The 21,853-nt window shown below is 35.2% G+C and overlaps 2 protein-coding genes across 4 annotated transcripts; both read right to left on the reverse strand.

Annotated features, from left to right (window-relative positions):
* Positions 1-8,825: 8,825 nt before the first annotated feature.
* Positions 8,826-9,750, reverse strand: LOC132181986 (transcription factor bHLH118-like). Its single transcript, XM_088516948.1, has 3 exons — positions 9,565-9,750; positions 9,014-9,361; positions 8,826-8,912 (listed from the first exon to the last, which is right to left on the reverse strand). The coding sequence occupies exons 1-3, from the start codon at positions 9,736-9,738 to the stop codon at positions 8,826-8,828; spliced, it is 609 nt and encodes a 202-aa protein (XP_088373074.1). The 5' UTR covers positions 9,739-9,750.
* Positions 9,751-14,447: 4,697 nt separating this feature from the next.
* LOC132180347 (Protein kinase superfamily protein) lies at positions 14,448-19,909 on the reverse strand. Of its 3 annotated transcripts, XR_009440136.2 has the most exons (3): positions 17,862-19,909; positions 14,936-15,005; positions 14,448-14,601 (listed from the first exon to the last, which is right to left on the reverse strand). XR_009440136.2 is itself a non-coding variant. In XM_059593142.2 (2 exons), the coding sequence occupies exons 1-2, from the start codon at positions 19,793-19,795 to the stop codon at positions 15,002-15,004; spliced, it is 1,938 nt and encodes a 645-aa protein (XP_059449125.2). In that variant the 5' UTR covers positions 19,796-19,909; the 3' UTR covers positions 14,448-15,001. The 3 variants fall into 3 exon arrangements, 2 of the variants coding, with proteins under 2 accessions (XP_059449125.2, XP_088372647.1); XM_059593142.2 differs by having other exon boundaries at positions 14,448-15,005; XM_088516521.1 differs by lacking the exons at positions 14,448-14,601; positions 14,936-15,005 and having other exon boundaries at positions 17,644-19,909.
* Positions 19,910-21,853: the final 1,944 nt, after the last annotated feature.

Raw genomic sequence — 21,853 nt, forward strand, 5'->3', positions numbered from 1 at the left:
GTAAATTATTCACAAATAAACAAAAGTTAAAGAATAGACATCTTTATTATTAATCAAATAATCACATATTACATTAGTAGAGGATATGTTATAATGAAAATTTGCCTTTGTTAAACTTTGTTGGTCTATCAACCCCAAGTTAGGTGACATCAAATTTGTATTCACAGTATCCCTATTAAAAAAGAACATTTTGAAAATATATTAAGTCAAAATATAAATTTAATGAAAAGTATTATAAATCAAAAAATTATAAGAATACCTTGCTAGTCCATGTGAAGGACAATTGCTTTTCACATGCCTTATTTTTTAGCAAATGCTACAAGTCCTTGTGGTGGTTCTTTGTTTTTCTTTTGGATGTTTTTGTCTCAAAGATTTGGGCCGTCCTCTACAAAGAACATGTATAGGATCTTGCAATGTGAATGTAATGTTTGACAATACTTTGCTACTTAATAAAGGACCCTCGGCACTTCCTACATCACCATCCTCTATATCTTTATCACAATCACCATCCATTGTCAAAAGCTCATGACGAAGAAGCTTTTGTAAGGCAATCCTAAGATGCTCATATATATATTTATATATATTTTCGAATGGAACCCCAATTCTACAACATCATCAAATTCCAACTTCATCAAGGTGGAAGAATTTTGTGTCTTTACTTCTATTTCATCACTAGATATGCCATGTATAATGCGACTCTTGGTATTGATCGTCTATCTCTTTAAAACATAATGTTGGGGAATGTCCACCAAATATTTCTTCGAAAAAAGTGAAAAATGTGCCTACACAGTATTCCAACAAATTCAAACATGTGACATGTACAAGTCACTTTCTTCTCAAGAAATTCAAGTGCAACTTCATAAAATAGACTTTGTCTCCCATGATGGGTCACTCTATATATCTTCATACCTCATTCCCAATGTTTAGATGAATTGTATTTTTAACTGTTAAATAGTTCTTCTTGAAACATCAAAAATGACTTTCTTGTGTAAACATTTGCCACCTCAACTTCCATCTTGTAGCATATTTTCAAAATTGATCTAGAATTTTTTGTCTCGACATCTTTTTTTTATTTCTTTAAGGTAACGTGCATTCAAGGCTTTATCATATTGATAGACAAAGTCACACACCATTGTGCTCAAACGAAAATAATCTTTTAAAAAATTATTAATACTCTCACTCTGTTGAGTTGTAGACATGCCGGCACAAAATGAAATTTGCAAGTAGGCTAGCACCCACTTTTCACGCCGCATATAGAGTTTTTTCAAGCAATCATTCTCTCCCAACTCATACTTGCCTACAAGTTCACTCAATTCCGTCTCAAACTCTTCAACTGTGAGTGTGTTATGAATAAAATGGTTAAAGTCCAATTAGAAATATGGATATTTATTATATATATGAGCCAAATATTCTGAAACTTTTTGAAAAATATGCCACAAACACAATCTATGAGTAGTATTTAGTAGTACCTCTGCAATTATCTTATCATCATCTGTGATAATTGTAAAAGCGGCACGTCCAAGCATTGTTTTATGCCATGTTTTCAACAACCATGTATAAGATTCAGTCATTTCATTTACGAGCAAAGCACATCCAAACATCACAGATTGATGATGATGGTTAACTACAGTAAAATGAACAAAATGCATCTTATAACGATTTGTCAAGTAAGTAGCATCAAAAATAACAACATCTCCAAAATACTGGTATGCAGCTCATGATCTAACATCTGCCCAAAAGCAATTTGCCATATATCCATTTTCATCGACTATGATTGAGAAAAAAAAAAACTTGGGTTTTTGCATTGGCTCTCGATAAAATAATTATACATTCTTTGTGTATCTCTCTTTCCAATAAGAACTCTTCTTTTATTGCCCAAATAATTTTCAACATCTTTAGTAATACACCCAATATTATAATTACCACCAGATTCTTTACTCAACACCGACATTATCTTCCTTGAAGGTACACTGGACTCATTGAGTGTATTTATAAGACTTCTTTGGGCAGCTGTTACCACTTTATGTCCACGAAGAAAACGTGTACTTTTAGGACTAAGGAGCTCATGATTATGTTTAACTAGAAACTTACTTATAGTCCATCTTAACCCTGCTTTCTTTAAACACATCATTGTTGTACATCATACCCTTGTTTCTGCAGGCTTCGGATTTATATGCATTTTCTTTTGATAAATCTTATGACGAAATCCTTCCCTTAAGCAAACATAATCTACCGCAATCAATGACTTATCTTCTTTCGATAGTCGAGTATGATTTTTTCTAATGCAAAAAACCTTTTGCCTTGCATAAGCATTATAATATGTATGACTATCTTCAACCTCATCGAATTCTATACCAAGGCATGGTTCCAAAGGACCATTATATAAAGAAAAATTGGAAGTAGGCTGCTTCAAATCATTTCCAAGCAAGTTTATATCATTTTGATCTTCTATCATCTCATCATCAACATGTAAGTCTTCTATAGGCAAGGAATCATCACTTGAGATTATCTCAAATTCCTCAGAACATGATTTTATTTCTTGACACGTGAATATTGTCGTTTGAATAGTATTACTATTTAAACATTACCTTTTGACGCATGAATAGTGTCGTTTGGCAGCTGCAAATATTTGTTCCCTCCGCACGTTCGTCCTCTTATGATTATCTAAATGTTCTTCATTATTTATGGCAGTTGCAAATATTTTATGTGATAGCTAGACCTTTTTCTGATCATACTTGGCAAAATAGTTTCTTCTATTGATGCTTGCCCCAGTGTCAGATCTTGTTTGATATTATCTTATGTGGGGAATTGGAGGAGATTTAGGCGCCAACTCATTGCTTTCAACTCGATAGCAAATCTTGAATAGCTTGATAGAAATATATATAATTTCCAGCTTCAATCTTTTTCTCTTGGTGATAATTGAGTGAAAGAAACAGATATGTTAGGTACAGTGTGACGCTTCCGATGGGCCTAACTAAAAGATGCTAAAATTCTGATCAGCAATCCCTTCCTAGCTAGGCAAGCTAAAAGTACTGTCCCAGCCGGCCACCGTTAAAGTTCTTTGCATGGGCACCCTTAACCAATTGATGCCCATTATATATATGTACACATTTGCAGTTGTGGGCCAGCATTTGTCGGCAGTCCCACACCGGGAAGAGGCCTTGGGGACCTGAATCCAACCTGACACGAACCCGCGGGATAGTTTAACGTTGTATATATATTTATGGGATCTGAAGAGATATCAGAAGTACACAAACTACTGATTATACCAGAAGTGGCTACTATATATCTTATTATATTATTAATTTTTTTGATAAATAAAAATACATTAAACAAGACTTTAAGTATAATTATTTAAAGTAGCATACAAAAGCTCAAGATTAGCCTAGCTGTTTCGTATCTTTGCTCCCCATAGTTTATGGTCTTTTCTTATCTGCTTATGATTGTGTTCGGTATTCTTACTTGTAGAATACTCAGATAATTAAGCTAATCTTCTTTAGGATTGTGTAGGTCAAGAAGCATGCTCGCTCTTTCTTTTTCTTTTCTTTCCTTTTTTTTTTTTTTTTTTTTTTTTCTTTTCTTTTTTTCTTGAGTTTTCAGAAGACTTGTGGGGCAAGGTCATGTATAATTAAGGCTTTAAAGTATAGTGAATGATAATGTCCCAGTTAGATTTATTTGAATAAACAAATTTATTTATTTTTGATAAAATATATTGTTAAAGTGTCCATTAAATTGGATTTGGTGGTTACAATTTTGGACCTTTACACTATTTAAAGTGTCCATTAAATTTGATTTAGTGGTTATGATTTTGGGCCATTATACTATTTAAAATTTTCATTAAATTGGATTTGGTGGTTACGATTTTGAATGAAATGATTTTGGACCATTGGATGCATCCAAAGTTGCTATAAATATGACCATTTGGTCATAATATGCAAAGACACACTACCAACCCTACAAGAAAATAGGTCTTTAGCGATGACAACAAAATCTCATCGCTAAAAGTCCAAAGTTGTTGCTAATTCATTCTAGAGTAATGTTAAGGGCTATCTTTTTATCCTCTTTTTATCTTCTTAAAGCTGATGTGGCTTTCGAAATCATCATTGGATCAAAATTGAAGTATGATTCATCTAAAATTTAATAGTGATTTTAAAAGCCACATCAGCTTTAGGAACATATATAAAAAGATAGTCCTTAACATTACTCTTCCTTTTAGCGATGACACTTCATTCAAGTTGTCACAAATACATGGTTGTTATTTGTCATAAGCGACCTATTAGCGAGGACAAAGCCAATTCTGATAACGTGATTTAGTGTCATCACTAGACACTAATAACTGCAAAACCCAAAACAATGTCATTGTTGATAACTACTTATCAACGACAACTCGTGTCAAAATTTTCATTAAACTGCTGCATCATACAAGTATATTTCATATCTCTTTTAGCAAAATATGATTTACATTCGATTAAAAATAAGAAGATCAAAAGGACTACATTCATTTTAACATGGTTACCAAATAATTAATTATAATCAGGTAAAATTGAGGCTGAAACTTAATAAGGAAAATAGAATTCAACACAAAGCAACAGTAGAGCCACTTAATTTTAGCACTTTTTCACCGACTAGTAACTACAACTTGTAAAAAAAAATTTCAAAAATAGATGCATGACACTTATTATTATGTTTTTTACAAGTGGGTTGGTCAAGCTATAGTAACACTTTTTCACCGACTAGGAACACTGATTATACCAGAAGTGGCTGCTATCTAGCTTATATATATATATATATATATATATATGATCATTAAGGTTTTTTTTTTTTTTTTAATGAATAAAAATACAATAAACAAAGGCTTTAAAAAACAAGAAAAATATTACATCTATCACATTTTTATCTCACAACTATCAAACAATGCTAAGATTACTTAGCAGATAAAATTGTAAACTAACATTACTCAAAGAGTTAACTCTAGATCTATCATCGAACAAAAGGTTTGAAAAAGTACTAGCAGCACTCCTCCTAACCCTAGGCATGCTGCTGCTAAAAAACCTAACATTCCCTTCTCTTCACATGAAATACATTAATGCAGCAGTTAAGTAGGCATCAATTTAGTAATTATGCTGTTAAACTAGTTTAATTACTGGGTTGAGGTTAAAGGTTAAAGGCTGTCCATTAATTATATATATAGTAGAAGAAGAAGTTGTTCAGTATAATTATTTAAAGGTCAAGATTAGCCAAGCTGTTTCGTATCTATGCTCCCCATAGTTTATTGTCTTATCATATCTGCTTATGATTAGCTTAATGAAGCAGATTAAGCTAATCCTGTTTGGGATGGTGCAGCATGGTCAAAAAAGCTTTGCCTTTTGTTATTTTCCCTCATCAGTTTACAAATGAAAGACATGTGGGGGCAAGAATATTGATCGTCTCCCTACTTGAAACTCAGGTTCATCGATCACTATCAGGTCTTGTACAGTGAATCCTTCCCCGATGCTGACAAATTTACACTCCGTAGATTCCGGAAAAAGCAATGGCCGGCGATTGGTTTCATGCTCGGTGCAAATTGAGCCCAGCTTATGAGCATAATTCGGCTGTTCTTCCACCTTTTTGATTGTGCAAATTAACGTTGTATATGCTGTTGGGCGAGAACTCCAGCTTGCATGCATATCTCAAACCCCAAATGAGTTTCACACAACTACCCTGGTGAGTAATTCTGCCATTCAAGAAAAAAACAAAAGCAAAAAATTACAAAGTACAGAACACATGCAAGAAGAAAACGAGTACTACTGTGTCATGCATCATTCTCATGATTTGCATTAATGGGGCTTTTGATCATTTCCATTTACATTGTTTTCTACCTTTCCTTTCTATCTGTTACTGTATTTTTCCCTTACGGATACATGTTTTTTATAAAAGAGAGAAGCTAAAAAAGAATAAGTGCTCAAAAATTTCCTCCTTAGTATTACAATAAAAACACCTAGTTTGTTGAGTGTGGCCATACACAATAGGTGCTCAATTTCCTTCTCATGCCTAAGAATATACATGACTGAAGTCTGAGAGCATAATAGAAGATAGGTTTCATAAGGCACCAGATTGCTCATTCAAATTCAACACCATATTGATCATATATATGATTTTTAAATATGACAAAATATGTATAATTACATCCTTATATATGGTTAAATTAATTGCAGTTCTATTAACACTTTTGGGGTTTCAAATTTTTCAAAGCAAAACTTCCTGTATATATATCGAATACAATCAAGTACTATTTTTATTGACTTCCAATTAAAGTTATTAAAATAAATTTAGTTACATAAAAATAATTTGATCACTCGAGTACTGCAATGATTAGAGAGAGTTGTTGGTGAGTGTATGGGATCATATGCGTATCTTCTGTGACTAATTTTTATTAATAATTTTAACAAGAAGATTGCAGTAGTTAATTAATTCAAAATATATAATTAGATACGTACGAAAGATCTGTGTCTATATATATATAACTGTATTAAATTAAACACAGAGTACAGGTTCATTTTACATAGTAGTCCTTCAAATTAATTGACAAGAATAATAGCACAAACAACCAAACATGCATGAATATATATATATGATTAGGAAAGTATCCCACTGTAAAATCATCTCAACTCATGAAGATGGTTGGTAAAACCTTCTTACTACAATACATTGAAAATATAGTTGAGAATTCTTAATGAATAGAAAGGATTTATTTCATTCCTGAACAAAACAAATACAATTTCTCCTGCACTAAGGATTGAGAAAAAGACAAGAAACCTAGCAATGAAATTGCCATAAGAAAACGATTGCCTGAGGCCTAGTTTTCCTTCAAACTGCTACTATTTAGCGTATATTAATGATTCTCTCTATTTCATTTGAAATGAAAATGAGTTATTTTATGGTCAAAATTTAATATCGTTATATTTAACAATGTAAATAATGCCATATCATCAGAATTTTTTGAATGATGTGATAACATATTATTTTCTGACATTATCTATGTCATTAAATACAACAACATTAAATCTTAACGAAGACTTACACAAGCATCTTTATGAACTTATATAGTGGAATAGGAGCCCAACCACAGATGTTGAGTGAAAACTTTAATATTAAATGGTCATCTCTCCATATCACTAAGATTTTGGCTGATGATCCTAAGCGCCAACAGGTGATAATGGAAAAAGATATGGTGAGCCTCAAAATACAATTTTTTTTTTTTTTTTGGGAGGATAAGAAGAATATATAACATTAACTAAATTTGATATATATATATATATATATATATATATATATATATATAAGAGCACCCACAAGGCCCCCCAACTGCAAACATGTCCGCATGCACAAGAAACCACAACAAGATAAACATCAAAGCCAGGTCATCTGCATCTAATCCTCGCATTTATGGTTTTCCAGATAAAATACACTGCAACAGCAAACATCAACTTAACAATAAGGCTCAAAAGGGACCTCCATTTAGTATTTGACAATACTAAATGATAAAGTATAGTTGAGTGAAGCTCTCTTCAGTTGGCCATAATGCTCTTACTTAAAGAACACACTTTTTTAATATCAGGTAGTGGTATATATATATATATCTTTTGAACTGTTCACAAAAGCTTATCCCTGTTTAATTTAGCAAACTGCTGTATGATTGACATACATGAGATGATGCAGCATTAACGAAAATTTACCCTTGAATCAACAAGCAATTTGTAAGGAAAAAAAAATTATGACTGATTTTCACTGTCACAAGCATCATCTCAGTTGTATAACAATCTATTTAATATCATTTCCCTTTACATATAAGCAACAATTTTTTATAATTAATGAGGAAACAGATTTACCATAAACTTTGATTGTCAATTCAGTTTATTAACCAAATTAAGACTTTCAATGCCTTGCTACAATATCAACTCAAGATAAAGACAAACTTATGACATGCAATATTCTCCCAACTCCTATACGTCATTCTTTGTATTGGCCATATATATGAAGAATCCCCGATAGCCTGAGCCATCTTAGCATTATGCTTATCCGCACTACAAGTTCATCAACTTAATTAAGGCCACATTAACCAGGATTTAGACAGCTAAATCTCAATCATGTCATGATATACTGGATCATTGTAACCATAAAAGTCATGAGAATAGGATAATTCACCAGTTTGATATGTTCAAGACCTAGGTTTTGATATATTTAATTAAACCGAAATGGATGATTCTAATTATACACTAGAACATTGCTTAACCGAAATGATTACTATTATGTTGTTTTGCTTTCTTTCATAATTTTGATCAGATATCAAATAAGATCATATTGTTACGATCTTAAGTGTACCACATAGCTTAAGTACAACCTTATCCATGTGTATATAAGCTTGTAGACGTCAATTATAGAGGGTGTTAACTTATATACACATTATCAAGATTATACTTAAGATATGTGGGACACTTAATTAGTATCATAACACATGCATATATAATCTGATTATTATCTATATGCAATGGAGTGATAATAAACTTACTCATGGAGCTTATGAGCCAAGGGAGCTTAATTATACCACAAAAAGAAGGATTAATAAAACAGCATGGGAACCGCAGTAAATTACTCCTCTTGCTAGCTCATGTGATAAGAGATATATTTTGCAGCAAAATATGATCACCTAAACAGATGAGGCATGCATGCACTAATATTTTCTGAAGATGTTATAGAGAGAAATCAACCATTTTCGCATTCAAGCAAAGTTTCAAACCCGAGAGTGGATCGAATATCAGAAAACCTTATACGTGAACAACAAATTGTTAGCTGGGAATTTTCTTCGACAATGGAATGGCTTCCATGAGCTTTTGTTGCAGCCCATGTAGATCTACACTTGTCATGTCACTTACCTGTGAGATCACAAAATTTAGAGGGTAAACGAACAATGACCAAAATAGAAACTTCCAAAACACACAAATAAAACCCTAGTGATGATGATCATATATAGTACCTGAGATTGGACGGTGTAGATTAACCTTTCATTCACTTTTGTACAAACACAGCTATCAACAACAAGCCCTTCCTCTAGTAATTCTTGGAGAACTCTTGATATAGCCAATCCTTCCTCTGTGAAGCAACTATTAACCATAATCTCAACACCCCCGGAGCATGGTCGGACCATAACATACGTTGTCGGGCAGACATGATGGCTAGATGTTCCACCACTCTCAGGTTCAAGAGCAATCGAATTATCCTTCTTTAGCTCATCCCTCTTTCCACCCAATTCCTTGATCTTCTTCTGTAGGTGGTCGATATAATTCACAGCCTCGTTCATGTGATCTGACATTGATCGCTTTCCCTGAAACCCCATAAAAATATAAGTCTACTGCAGCCATATTTATCTTTCTAACCCAGGAAGGTTACCCTTACCCTAAATAGCAAAAAAAAACAAAAAAAAAAAAAAAAAACTAGGCATACCCAGAAACATCCATGAAAGAATTAATGGGTTATGGAATAATTTCTTCACAAGATAGTAAGAATTAATTAATTAATTGTTCACACCTTGATGAACTCAAGAGGGAGAAGGGATCTGAGAGAGGCATGTAGCTTAGCCATATCTTTCCTTCTTTTGCGCTCCATCTCCCGATGCGCCATCTTCTTGTCGTTGTCATCTGATGATTTCCGCTGCTGCCGGCCACTTCCACTTCCATTGAAGTTAAGTATAGTATCGTCCATTGAAACATGGGGCAGCAGGCCAGCAAGATCAGATCTTGTGGGATCCTGAGTGCTTTAGAGAATATATGATCTGCAGCGCCAGCTAATCAGTTTGGTTTTTTAAAGAAAATCATTTTGTTGAGGAAAATATATTCATCATCTTCTCATCAAGCTTTACTCTCAAGGTGGCGATGATAGAAGAGGCAAAAGAAGGAGATACGTTAGTTAGGGTGTGAGATCTTCCATGGGCCTCATATTCCAAGATTCTTCGTAATCTATTCACATACACAGAGAGAGAGAGAGAGGTATGAACTGGCCTTTCTACAAACATTATTAATCTTATAATGTGGGCACTGTGCCTTTTCTACAAAGAAAACCCTCCACCTACTTTTTTTTTCCCCCTCTCTTTCCCTTCTTATCCTTTGGAGTCAATGACATGGTTAATTTAGGGAATAATTGCATCATACATATAGTTTTTTAATTAATTAATTAATGGGTTTATTACAATATAGTCTACATTGATTAGACTAAAAAAAAAAAACGTTTACTCTGCTATATTGAATTTGCACGTGCGGGAACTGTTCCTACGGTGGCTGGCTATCTTTTTGTGTGGTCCTTTCTTAAGGTCATCACACGATCCTATGTTCATATGGTCGTCAAATGTTTGTCGGAGAGTTTGTTACAGTCATTTGTCCTTTGTTAGCGCACAATGATAGTGATTAGACGTGTCTAGCTCACACCCAATTGGTCTTAATTTGGATCAGCAACATGTTTATGTATGAATTGCTAAATTTATTTCGACAGTCCGGTTCTATTCAGAGTCTTTATTATTTGTCTAAATTTGTAATAATTAAGACAAATAATTGCGGTGAATCCATATTTACTTCATCCTTTATACCTAATAATAGATATAAAGGATGACATTCATATCCCATACAATATTATTTAGGATATTGTGTTGGATGTAATAGATTTTTTTATATTTTTAGCTATTTATTTTAGATGGATGTCTAAATTGTAATAATAATATTTTTTTTAAAATAACTTGAATGGTTCTGGTGGAGTGGCTGAACCACCCTTTGGCCAAGGGACTGGCTTAGCCACCCCAAACGATCGGACGGGAGGAGTGACTAACACCTCCTTTGTAATATTTCAAACTTAGATTAGTCTAACCAAATCATATGGATCAAGAGCAGTGATCAATACGAGTAGTAAAATTTTCAACATGATTGCATGAAAATGATTTCTTGCCACGTGACATTTATTGCATTATTAAGCATATATATTAGTGCAAAGTTTTTGTAGAAGTCACATCCTACACATTTTTGTTTTATTTTGCTTGTTTTTAGAACAAATTAGCTGAATTCATATTGTTTCTGATTCTCTCACTTTTTCTCAAAAATCAAGAGAACACATAAGTCCCTACCTTCTTAAGCCCTTTCCAACTTTTTGCAGCTCTTACCTTAGATTTCATTTGGCAAGCAAGGAATGAGTTGGTTCATGATGGTACTCAGCCCTCTCAGTAAAGCTATTATTCAGATTTCTATAAATTTGAATCATCACATTTTTGCCTGACGTGACCTGGCTGTTCCTTCTTTGTAGATGCCTTCGAAAATAGGCTGCATCAAAGCCAATTTTGAAGTTGCAATTAGGGTGTCTTTTGCGGTGGCTGCAGCAATGATATGGGGTTCGCCTTAGTGGCAGTTACTCATAAACTTTCTTCCACTAATGTTTTGCACGGTGAAGCTTTTGCAATTCTTTTAGTTGTTCAGTTAGCTGCCTCTTTGAGCTTTGGATGTCTATTTTTGGAAGGAGATGCTCTTCTAGTGGTGTTGGTTGTCCGCCTCTTTTTTATTATTAGCCTTTTGCTAATTGTATTTCAGATATTAGCCTTGATTTATCCTCTTTTCAAAGTTGGAATGCTTTGAAAATTTCTCGATGTGCCAACTTTAGGGCACATGCTTTAGCTAAATGGGCTACTTCCAATTATGTTTTTTGAAGCATTCTCACGGGATCCCCTATTCTCTCTTCCATTCGGATCAGGAATGGCAATGACCCTCTCCTATAATCCTTTTTCCTCATTCAATTTAAAAAATAAAAATAAATAAATAAATAAATAAATTGGCCACCCGTAGGGTTGAAGAAAATTTTGTTTCTTCAATTCTCTCACCCAACCTTCTAATCTTCAAATAAGTATGAGATTTTCCAATTGTATTTAAGGGAAACTTCACTTAACTCTCTGAACTCTCTTTATTTTTGCAATCTCCAAAGTTTAAAAACTCTAAATTTAGTAGATTGAACTTCTAATTTTTTGCAATGTCACCTCTTCATTAAGATTTTCTGTTAAATTCTTTTAAAATTTCCAAAATACCCGTTTTGTATTATAAAAAATAAAAGATAAAAATTGCAAAGATTCAGGTGTTAGTTAAAATTTAAAGGAATTTACAATAATACCTATGCCTGAATCTTTGAAATTTTTTTATAATAAATAAATTGTGGTATATATTTGGGAATTTTTGACCAAATTTAATGGAAAAATCCTAACATATGAGAGATATTGCAAAAAATTAAAAGTTCAATATCCTAAATTTAGAGTTTTTGAACTTTAAAGAGGTAATTTCAAAACACATGTAAATTCATAGAGTTTTATGAAATGTTCCCTATTTTTTATATATGAAAAGAGTTTAAATTTTGAGGCCCTACATAGGATCAGCTACGTACCCTACAAGCATGATTTTATTTGATTCTATTTCATGTTTACAAATCACCAATTGCATAGTTCTTGTGTAAAGTTTTGAATCTTCAAAAACAAATTTTAGATATGATTTTAGGTTATTGACAAAAAATTCAGAGACCTATAAATCAGTCCTAAGGTCTTTAAAACATGAGCTTTGAGCATACAAACCGATGGGCATTAATTAGACATGTTTAGCATCAAGCTTTTTCAATGATCATGCATCATGTACTGATTTAATTAGATTTCATAAAGGTGTTTTAAGATGCTCAAAATTGATCCATATTGATTTAGGGCGTGTTTGGGCATGGGTTTGAGGTGCCTAAAAGTGCATTTTACACTTAAAAAGCCCGTTTGAAGAAAAAAAAAATACCAATTTGATAAAAGAAATTGAAAGCGCTTTGAATGGGTTCAAAAATGGCCAACACGCACTTTTGGCGAAAGCTTAAAAATAAAGATTTTGCCAAAAAACGCTTTTTGACTTAAAAGCTCTTCAAACGCAATGAAAACGCCAACCATAGAGCTCTTGCCACAACAAACAAAACTACAAGAATATGCCTGAACTTGTAGCAAAGAAGTAGCTTATACTATTAAAAAAGCGCCTATTTAGCCAAATAATTCTATAAGTTCTTGTGTCACTCAAAAAATGAGGTTCTTTTAAAATCATCATTTGATCAAAATCTAATAATGATCAATCACAAGTCCAATGGTAATTTTAAGAGCTACATCATTCTTAGAATGACACAAAAGTGACTTCTAGCCCGGGGCGAAACCACCTTAAAGCTTGCCCCCCAAGCCATAAGGTAGTCCTCAAAAAATTAAATTTTTGTCAAAATTATATATATATATATATATATATATATATATATATATATACCCTTAAAAATTAATTTTTGCCCCCTCCCATTCTTTTTTTTTATCTAATTTTGCCCCCCAAAGTAAAAATTATAATTCCGTTCCGCTTGTAGCATTAAAATCCTATTTAGCCATGATGATCTAGATTCTCTTACTGTGAATTTTATAAAACTTTGGGGACTGTTTTTATCTAATACGTTAATATTTTAAAGCCGCACGTTTTTGCTCTTTGTGTTAACTATTAATCAGGTGCGAACAAAAAATTCGATGTACTGAACAGTACCCAATTATTTTTTATTACTTAAATCATTTCTCATCGTTTAAACAGTAAACAATGAGAATTTGACTAAAAATTTCTTACATGGGTATATTTTTGAGATAAATCTTTTAATCAACGCGTAAAAATAGATAACACTTCGAATGTTATATATATATATATATATATATATATATATATATATATAAAACAGCATTAAAAGGTAATATAGATCTTCCTGTTGATTTCTTGTTCAAAATTGTGTCACGTCATCATTTTTGCCACGTTACATTAAAATATTAATTTTTTAAGTTTATATTAAAATATCAAACAAAAAATTTTTTAAAAAAAAAAAAAAAAACACCCCACCACCGGCCACCCATAGGAGTGCCCAACGGTGGGGCTAGGGGCGGCCACTCCCAACCCCTTGAACTAATTAAATATGTCAAGGACTTAAGGACCATATCAGAAAGAGCCTCCAGGCCAACTTGGAAAACAAAAACCTATACATTCTGTTATGCTATAATATCAATCAATACTTGCGCATGGAATATGTTTAGAAGTAATGATTCTGCATATTTCATGTACAGAGACAACATATTTCCAAAGACATCTAAAACTCATAACCAGACAACCTCAAAGAGCAATTCCCTCTCTCTGCTTCCCTGTTCTTAAAGGTCCACAATAAATAGGCCCCCAAATAGCTATTTAAACTCAAAACAATCATTACTCTTGGACCACAGCCATTTACCAGCAAAAACCACTTCCATAGCTCCATAGGTCTTTCAAATCTTTCAACTTTCCTTTATATGAGAGGATTCAGAGCTGTTTATCTATAACAGAAAGGTGATTTTATAGTTCCATAAGTCTTGTTCATCCTTTGCTTTTTCTTTTTTTGGATAAGATATCGTGTTCATCTTTCCTACTTGCTGAAACAGTATTCACATCATGTTAGAGATGAAACTATAGTATTAATTCCAGATGCAGCAGTAAATTAGAAGAGGTGCCACCCAGTAAGCATCCGGTCCTCAACCTGAATCTATCGAGATGAAATAGATATCGTTCATGAACACCACAAACACTAGCAAAAATTCTTGGGACGAAAAAGAGGTGCTTTTTGTTTGTGTCCATGTGATTTGGGTGTATGTTGAATAATTTTAGAAGTCTTTCTTGTGTCCCTCTAAAAATGAGGTGGCTTTTAAAATTACTATTTAATCAAAATTCAATCATGATCAATTATAAGTCCAATGATGATTTAAAAGCCACATCATCTTTGGAGAAACACAAGAAGAATTTATAGTATTACTCGTGTCTATGTGTGCTAGTAACAAAAAGTTGATAGAGAACATGTAGAAGAAACCAAACTCATTCACCCCCTTCACATTGTAGAAGTCGAAACGATGACCAGTTAAAGCACTTCCCCTTAGCTCCAGAATTCTCTACCTGGAATTTATAATATTGCTCTGATTGGAAAATCAGATCAAATTGCAACATTGCAATATCTGTACATACTCCAGACAAACAATGTTCTCATCTCATAGTTACATAGTTAGATTGAAACACCGAAAAAATAAAAATATATATAAATATAAGTTAATAAAAAATAAAGAAAAAGGGGTAGGGGTGGGGAATAGCTTGCAGGGAAACTATTTTACACTAACTGATAGCATATGCAATGACCAATTCCTGGACCACAAGGTTATAGAAGTTTAACTTCAGATCAAATACAGACCACCCATAAGGACATACCCAATAAGCTAAGTTACACATTGTATAAAAAAGGGACGAGCAAAACCAAAGTGCATCTTGCACAAGAAATCAAGATTTAAGGAGATAGTTGTGAGAGAGAAAACAAGTACATAGACTACTGATGAATTAATAGAATAAATACTAAACTTCATTTACAGCCAACAAGAAATGTCTCTTGGGTCATGAACATTTGGAAACTAGTAAAAATGATGAAGGGGCTTAACTGCTTATGAGATTGACATCACAGATTTTAGTTGTGCATTTACAGAACCCATCCATTGAAAGAATATCCCATCTGTTTTGTTCACACAGTTCCACCCAAGACAGGCAGCCACTGAACATTGGAATACAAGACCAGCAAGCACCAAAACCTAGATTATAAAATCACAATAAACTAAGGCCAGGACTTCACCAGTTTATCTCTCAACACTTTCATGGGTTTATGTTTTACAGAATTGCAGTGACCAGTGCTTCAATGGTCAACAAATCCTTAATACAGGTTTGCAGAAATAAACACTGCGACCAAAAGACTTTATCCATCATTCCATCATTTTTACCCCGTTAGCAAGCAAAATTAAATTCTTGTATCTATATAACTATATATAGAAAAAGAAGGGGCACTGAACAATCATTTTAACAAGGGAGACCCTTTCTTATAGCTTAAGAACAACCTGTGACAAATTGGCAGTGCGTATATTGAAATCATTACGCATCATTAATATATGTTGGCCTTATCAATGCTTGTCTTATTACCACCATTTTTGTAGCTCACCAAAAAAAAAAAAAAAAAAAAAAAAGAGTTAAATGCATAATTGGTACCTGTGGTTTATGCATTTATCAAAAAGGTACCTTGGTTACTTATTATATAAGAAAAATAATACAGGGTTTTAAAAAGTGACTAAATTGATACTTGTACTTTACAAGTTTATCAATTTAATGCTTCTGTCCATTTACGGGCTGAAACTTAACGAAAATTTTGTCACATGTATAAAAAGCCATGAAAGACCAATAAAGGGTTGTTACATGTTCACAATTCCACTTCAGCGTGACACATAACAACTTTTCTTTTTTTAAAGGAAATAAAAAAGTGGCTAAGGGGGTGGCTCCCCCTCTCCGCCACTTGAGGGTAGTTGGACCACCCTCTTACCTGGGGATGGAAGGCCTGGACACCCCAGAAGAAGGTTTCATAGGTGACTGGACAATCCCCTAGGGAGTTTTATGGGTGGTTCAAGCCACTCACTTACCTAGAGATGGTTCAACTACCCCTAAAAGAGGTTTTGGGGCAGCTGACCACCCCCTAACTTATGGGCGTGGTCCAACCACCCCGTTAGGGAGTCTTCCGGGGGTGGACCACCTCCTCACCTAAGGGTGGTCTAACCACTACTAAATAAGAATTTGCAGGGTGGCAAGGGGCGGTTTGGACACCCCCAACATAATTTTTGCGGTGGCCCGAGCTATCCCGAACCCCCACCCCCCCCCCCCCCCCCCCCCCACCCACCCCACCCCACCCCACCCCAAGGTGAGGGGATGATCTAATCACTCTCAAGACGCAGAGAGGGAAGAACCATCCCCTTAGCCACCACCCTTTTTCTTTTCTTTTTTTGTTAGGTGTCAAGTTGAGGCGACATTTTATACTCTGCCACACCATTTTATTGGTCTACCCCCCCCCCCCCCCCCCCCCACCACCCCAAGGTGAGGGGATGATCTAATCACTCTCAAGATGCAGAGAGGGAAGAACCATCCCCTTAGCCACCACCCTTTTTTTTTTTTTTTTTGTTAGGTGTCAAGTTGAGGCGACATTTTATACTCTGCCACACCATTTTATTGGTCTTACATAGCTGTTTTTATACAAGTAGGAAAAATCCAGTCAAGTTTTCAACCAGTAGATGGATGGAATTATCAAAGTGATAAACTTGTAAAATACAGGTACCAATTATGTCACTTTTTAAAACCCAGGTACCAATTATGCATTAAAAAAAATAAAAAAATAATAAAAAAAATAAAAAAAGCAAGCAAGCACAAATACTACACACTATTTCAGTACAAACACTAAATACCATAAATAGTATGAATATTTTCTCCTTTCTACCTAACTAGAAAGTTCCACAAATGAAAAGGTCGGTCAGTTCCCAAAAAGTAGCAGACAAAGAGGGGACAACTACCCTGGCCAAAATTTCCAAACTGATTAAAGGCAAGCTGGTCCTTCAATTCCAATTAATAGTACCCAGAGGGCCTCACCGCAAAAGTATGGAACAAATTATTCAAAAAGCTAATCTTATTATTCATGGAATTCCAGAAACTCAGTGCAAAGAGAAAAGGGAAGTAGGGTCAGTGCTTTGATTTTCTCCTCAACAATGGTTACACAGAAAGTCCAAACAAATTTTCAAATGGTAGGGCCATACCAGTATAATCAGAGACAGCAAAATGGAAGAAAGTTTCAAATCCAATTCAATGTGAACATAAATATGTTGTTTCTACACCTCTCATCCACAAAGAATGAAGAACCAATAATCTACAGCAGTATACAAGTAATTGTTCATGAAAACTCACCGAGTCGTCTTATGTGACTTGTGAGGGAAGCGTGATGGAGTTGATGGGGATAATTCAATTGGAAGTTGGGGCGGTTCTATGTGGCCAGCAAGCATCCCCACAACCTCTTTCATGGAAGGCCGGAGAGCAGGCCTCTTCTGCAAGCACAGCAACGCAACCGTGATGCAGAGGAGAGCCTGCTCGCGATCCAAACACTGAATAGACTTGTCAACCAGATCAAGAAGCTTGCCGGCACGGGCAAGCTGACGTGCCCAAGACAAGAGATTGGCGCGTTGGAAGTCCGAAATGGGCGTATTCAACACCTGAAGCGGGCGGCGCCCGGAGATCAGAACCAGCAATAAGACACCATAGCTATATACATCACACTTTTCAGAGATATTTTCACCCACACCATACTCAGGGGCAATATAACAAACAGTTCCTCTCATACTCGGAGTACTACTAATGCCACCACTCTTGCCAATTTCCCCACTAAACGAATAATCGTGGCTATTCCGGCGAGCTCTCCGTACCTCGCCGCTCAGTCCATCCAACCACCGATCGATGCTACCCCAACTGCCCTGTCTCCGGCTTCTCCCTCTCTTCTTGTACAAATCCTCGTCCCTCGGCCACCACTCATCGCCATTGTCATCGCTAATAAACCCCATTTGCTTCATTTTATTTTTGCTCTTCTTTTTCCTAGCGAGATCTTCACAATACTCTTCCTTCCACCACTCTCTCGCCGGCCTCCGCTTCTCCTTCGAATTCTTGGCGCTCTGTTCATCCTCCATTGACATCCACCACTCCAATCGCTTCCGGTTCTTGTTCTTCTTATTCGACTTCTTCTCCGACTTCCCAGTTGCTCCACTATCCGAAGAAGCGCTAACCCAGTCGCTCTTCGGCCTCTCCTTGTTTATCTCTGTCCCAATCCACTCCATCACGTAGTTCTCTTTCCCGCTCCTTCCTCCACCACCAACACCAAACAGCTCTTTCCCATTCTCAACGCTTCCCCTGTCGAAATTCCCCTCCGAAACGCTCGGCGATGCCACCGTCACGGGATGGACACTCTCCGTCGACGGTGAACGACTCACAACCCCATTGAAATCCTCAAAAAAAGTAATCACGCTCTCCGTCTCCTCGACCACTGATCCACAATCCTCTACGACTCCACCTCCACCTCCACCTCCACCTCCACCACTGCCCTCCTTCGCCGCCAACCCACCGCCATCTTCAATCGCTAACGTAATATGATTCTCTGATTTCAGCCTAGCAAGCCCGAAATCCCCAATCTTGGCCGAGAAGTGCTGATCCAAGAGAATATTACTAGGCTTAATATCGCTGTGAATCACCGGGGGGTCCAGGCCATGCAGATACTCGAGCCCTCTGGCGATATCGAGAGCGACGGCGAAGCGCCTCTTCCAGTCCAAGAGCTCGGGGGGACGTTTGCCGCGGAGCAGCGCGTCCTGGAGATTTCCGTTGTGCATGAGGTCGTAGACGAGGAGCATACGGCGCCGTTTGCGGTCGGAAGAGAAGCCGAGAACGGGGACGAGGTTTGGGGAGTGGAGATTGGAGGCGAAGAAGAGCTCGTTGTGGAACTCGCGCTCGCCCTGGAGGGAGCCGGAGTCCATGACCTTGACGGCGATGGGCACGGGCGGGGTGCGGTCGAGGGAGCCGGAGAAAACAGGGCCGAAGCCGCCCTGGCCGAGGCGCTGCGAGAATGAGTGCGTGGCGCGGCGGAGGGCGGAGTAGGAGAAGCGGTGAGGCGGGGGGCGGGAGTCGGAGGGGGCTGTGGCAGTGGAGCTGGTGCGCTTGCGGCCGATAATCTTGCGGTAGAGGATAACCAGGATTGAGAAGATGGCGAAGGCGGCAACGAAGAGGGATTCGGTCGTCGGGGAGGGAGTGGGCGCAGGCGATGGGTATGGGGATTGGGATGGGGGGATTTGGCGGCCTGGCATGGCCGCGATCACTTTCGGAAATGAAATTGAGATTACAACAGCGGCAGAGACTGACGATCTTCCATGATTGAGAGTTCCATGTACAAGGAATATGGCAGAGATGAGATGAATGATAGCGTATCTGTTATGGGGAATGTTATATATGGAAATATGGAACGAAGTTTTATATATATTAAAAGATATTATGCTCATTAAAATATTAAAAAAATTATTTATATACATAAAAACTATAAAATATTTGATTTCAGGAAAGCGATAGATTTTATTAAATTTAATTAATCAAAATTGATTTCAAGAGCAAATTGTTATTTTAGCATACGTTAACAATTTATAAATTAATTTTTATATTGCAGGAAGAAATTTGTAATCTATACTAACTACAAAAACTTATAAATTATTTTTTATACTTAATTTATAATTTAGTTCAACCACAATAATTAATTTTATATTTATCCCTAAAAGATATTATGGTCATTAACATATATATATATATATATATATATATATATATGTATAAAAGAAAGGTTCTTCTCATACCCAAACAAATAAAATAATATAAAATAGAAGAAGAAAGAAAATGTAAGCAAAAATGTGGAAAGGGGGGTTGAAAGGCAGCCAATCAAGGAGAAAAAACTTAAGGGACCTGGTATTGGTCATAGTTTGTTAATAGAAAGTGGAGTAGGTAAATGTTCATTTGGTGGTTTCTTCCACCTTCAATAACTTGTTTGACCACTCAACAAAAGAGGGCGGAAGACAAAAAAAAATAAAAAAATAAAAAAAAATAAAAACTTTTGTTTTCTCTTGATTGGTTTGACTTTTTTTTTTTTTTCCCCACCAACTTGGATTAGTTTTTTTTTCAATTTATTTAAAAAGAAAATAGAAAATATGCAAAGGTCCAATGCTGTCCAAATCTATATCATAGTCATATGATTTTAAATTAACACATTTTATTAATTGCTCTTTTGAATCCATCTTTATTGATTTTGCATAACATAAAAAAGTATTTTGGAATAGAAGGAACTCGTTTTCTCTTCTGTTTAATAAAACAATATGATTTTCCTTTCCTAAGTATATAATAAGATAAGATATGTCTCAATCACCAAATGCAAGTTGTTATTGTTACAAGTCTTGATTTTGGATTTCTATTATAACAAAATCACATCACATGGTAGCCTTAGCTAACCATGTGCCGCAATATTTCTTTAATACATATAGAGAGAATAGATACATGAATTTTTTTTTTAAAAAAAATAATTAATTAGTTCTTATTCATAGAAAAGTCAAGTGCTTATTTTCTCAAAATATTCTTACAAGTTGTAAATAAAAAATAAAAAATAAAAATAAAATAAAAGTAAAAAAGTAATTAATATTTGGTTTGTTAATATAATTGAGAAGAATAAAAAGTTTCAAACTAAAAACAAAATACATATATAGAGAATAGATCTTTACAACTTACAAGCTTATAGGGTTTAGATGAAATTCAATGTACAAAAGAGGAGATGTTGGTAATTTGGATAATGTAGTTTCACTCTATTCCTTTGGCCTCCAGCTGCCTCACAAATTGAAGAACGTGGAAAAGTAGCATAGACTAGTGAGACCACGTGAGGCCCACACGTGCTAATTTTCTTCTTGGCACAAATTGAAAAGTAGCGAGTAACGTTAAGAATCAATTTTTTTTTTTTTTTTTAATTTTTAAAATTATAATTAAATTTTAAATAAATTATATTTAAATTTTAATTTAATAATAATTTTAAAAGGTATATCAACTTTAAAAAAATAAAAATAAAATAAAAAAATAACCCATAACATTACGAGCATAGGACGAGGCCTCTTTCACACGTGTTAGATACACTTTTTTGATCGTTAGCCAATAGCATGCAATTCACATTCTGATATTGTACGGATGGCTACACACAAGTACTGCTGGCAGCTGGGAGCTGGGAGATTGATTCGTGTCAGTGTCGTACAGCTGGAGCTTTCTTTCATGATCTCCATTCTCCATCACGTGCATATCGTGACCTTTTATATTTAGTTTTTAGGGATTTGTTTGGTGTTTTT

The sequence above is a fragment of the Corylus avellana genome, chromosome 5, assembly GCF_965113065.1.
Source record: "Corylus avellana chromosome 5, dhCorAvel1.hap1.2, whole genome shotgun sequence".
NCBI lineage: Eukaryota > Viridiplantae > Streptophyta > Magnoliopsida > Fagales > Betulaceae > Corylus > Corylus avellana.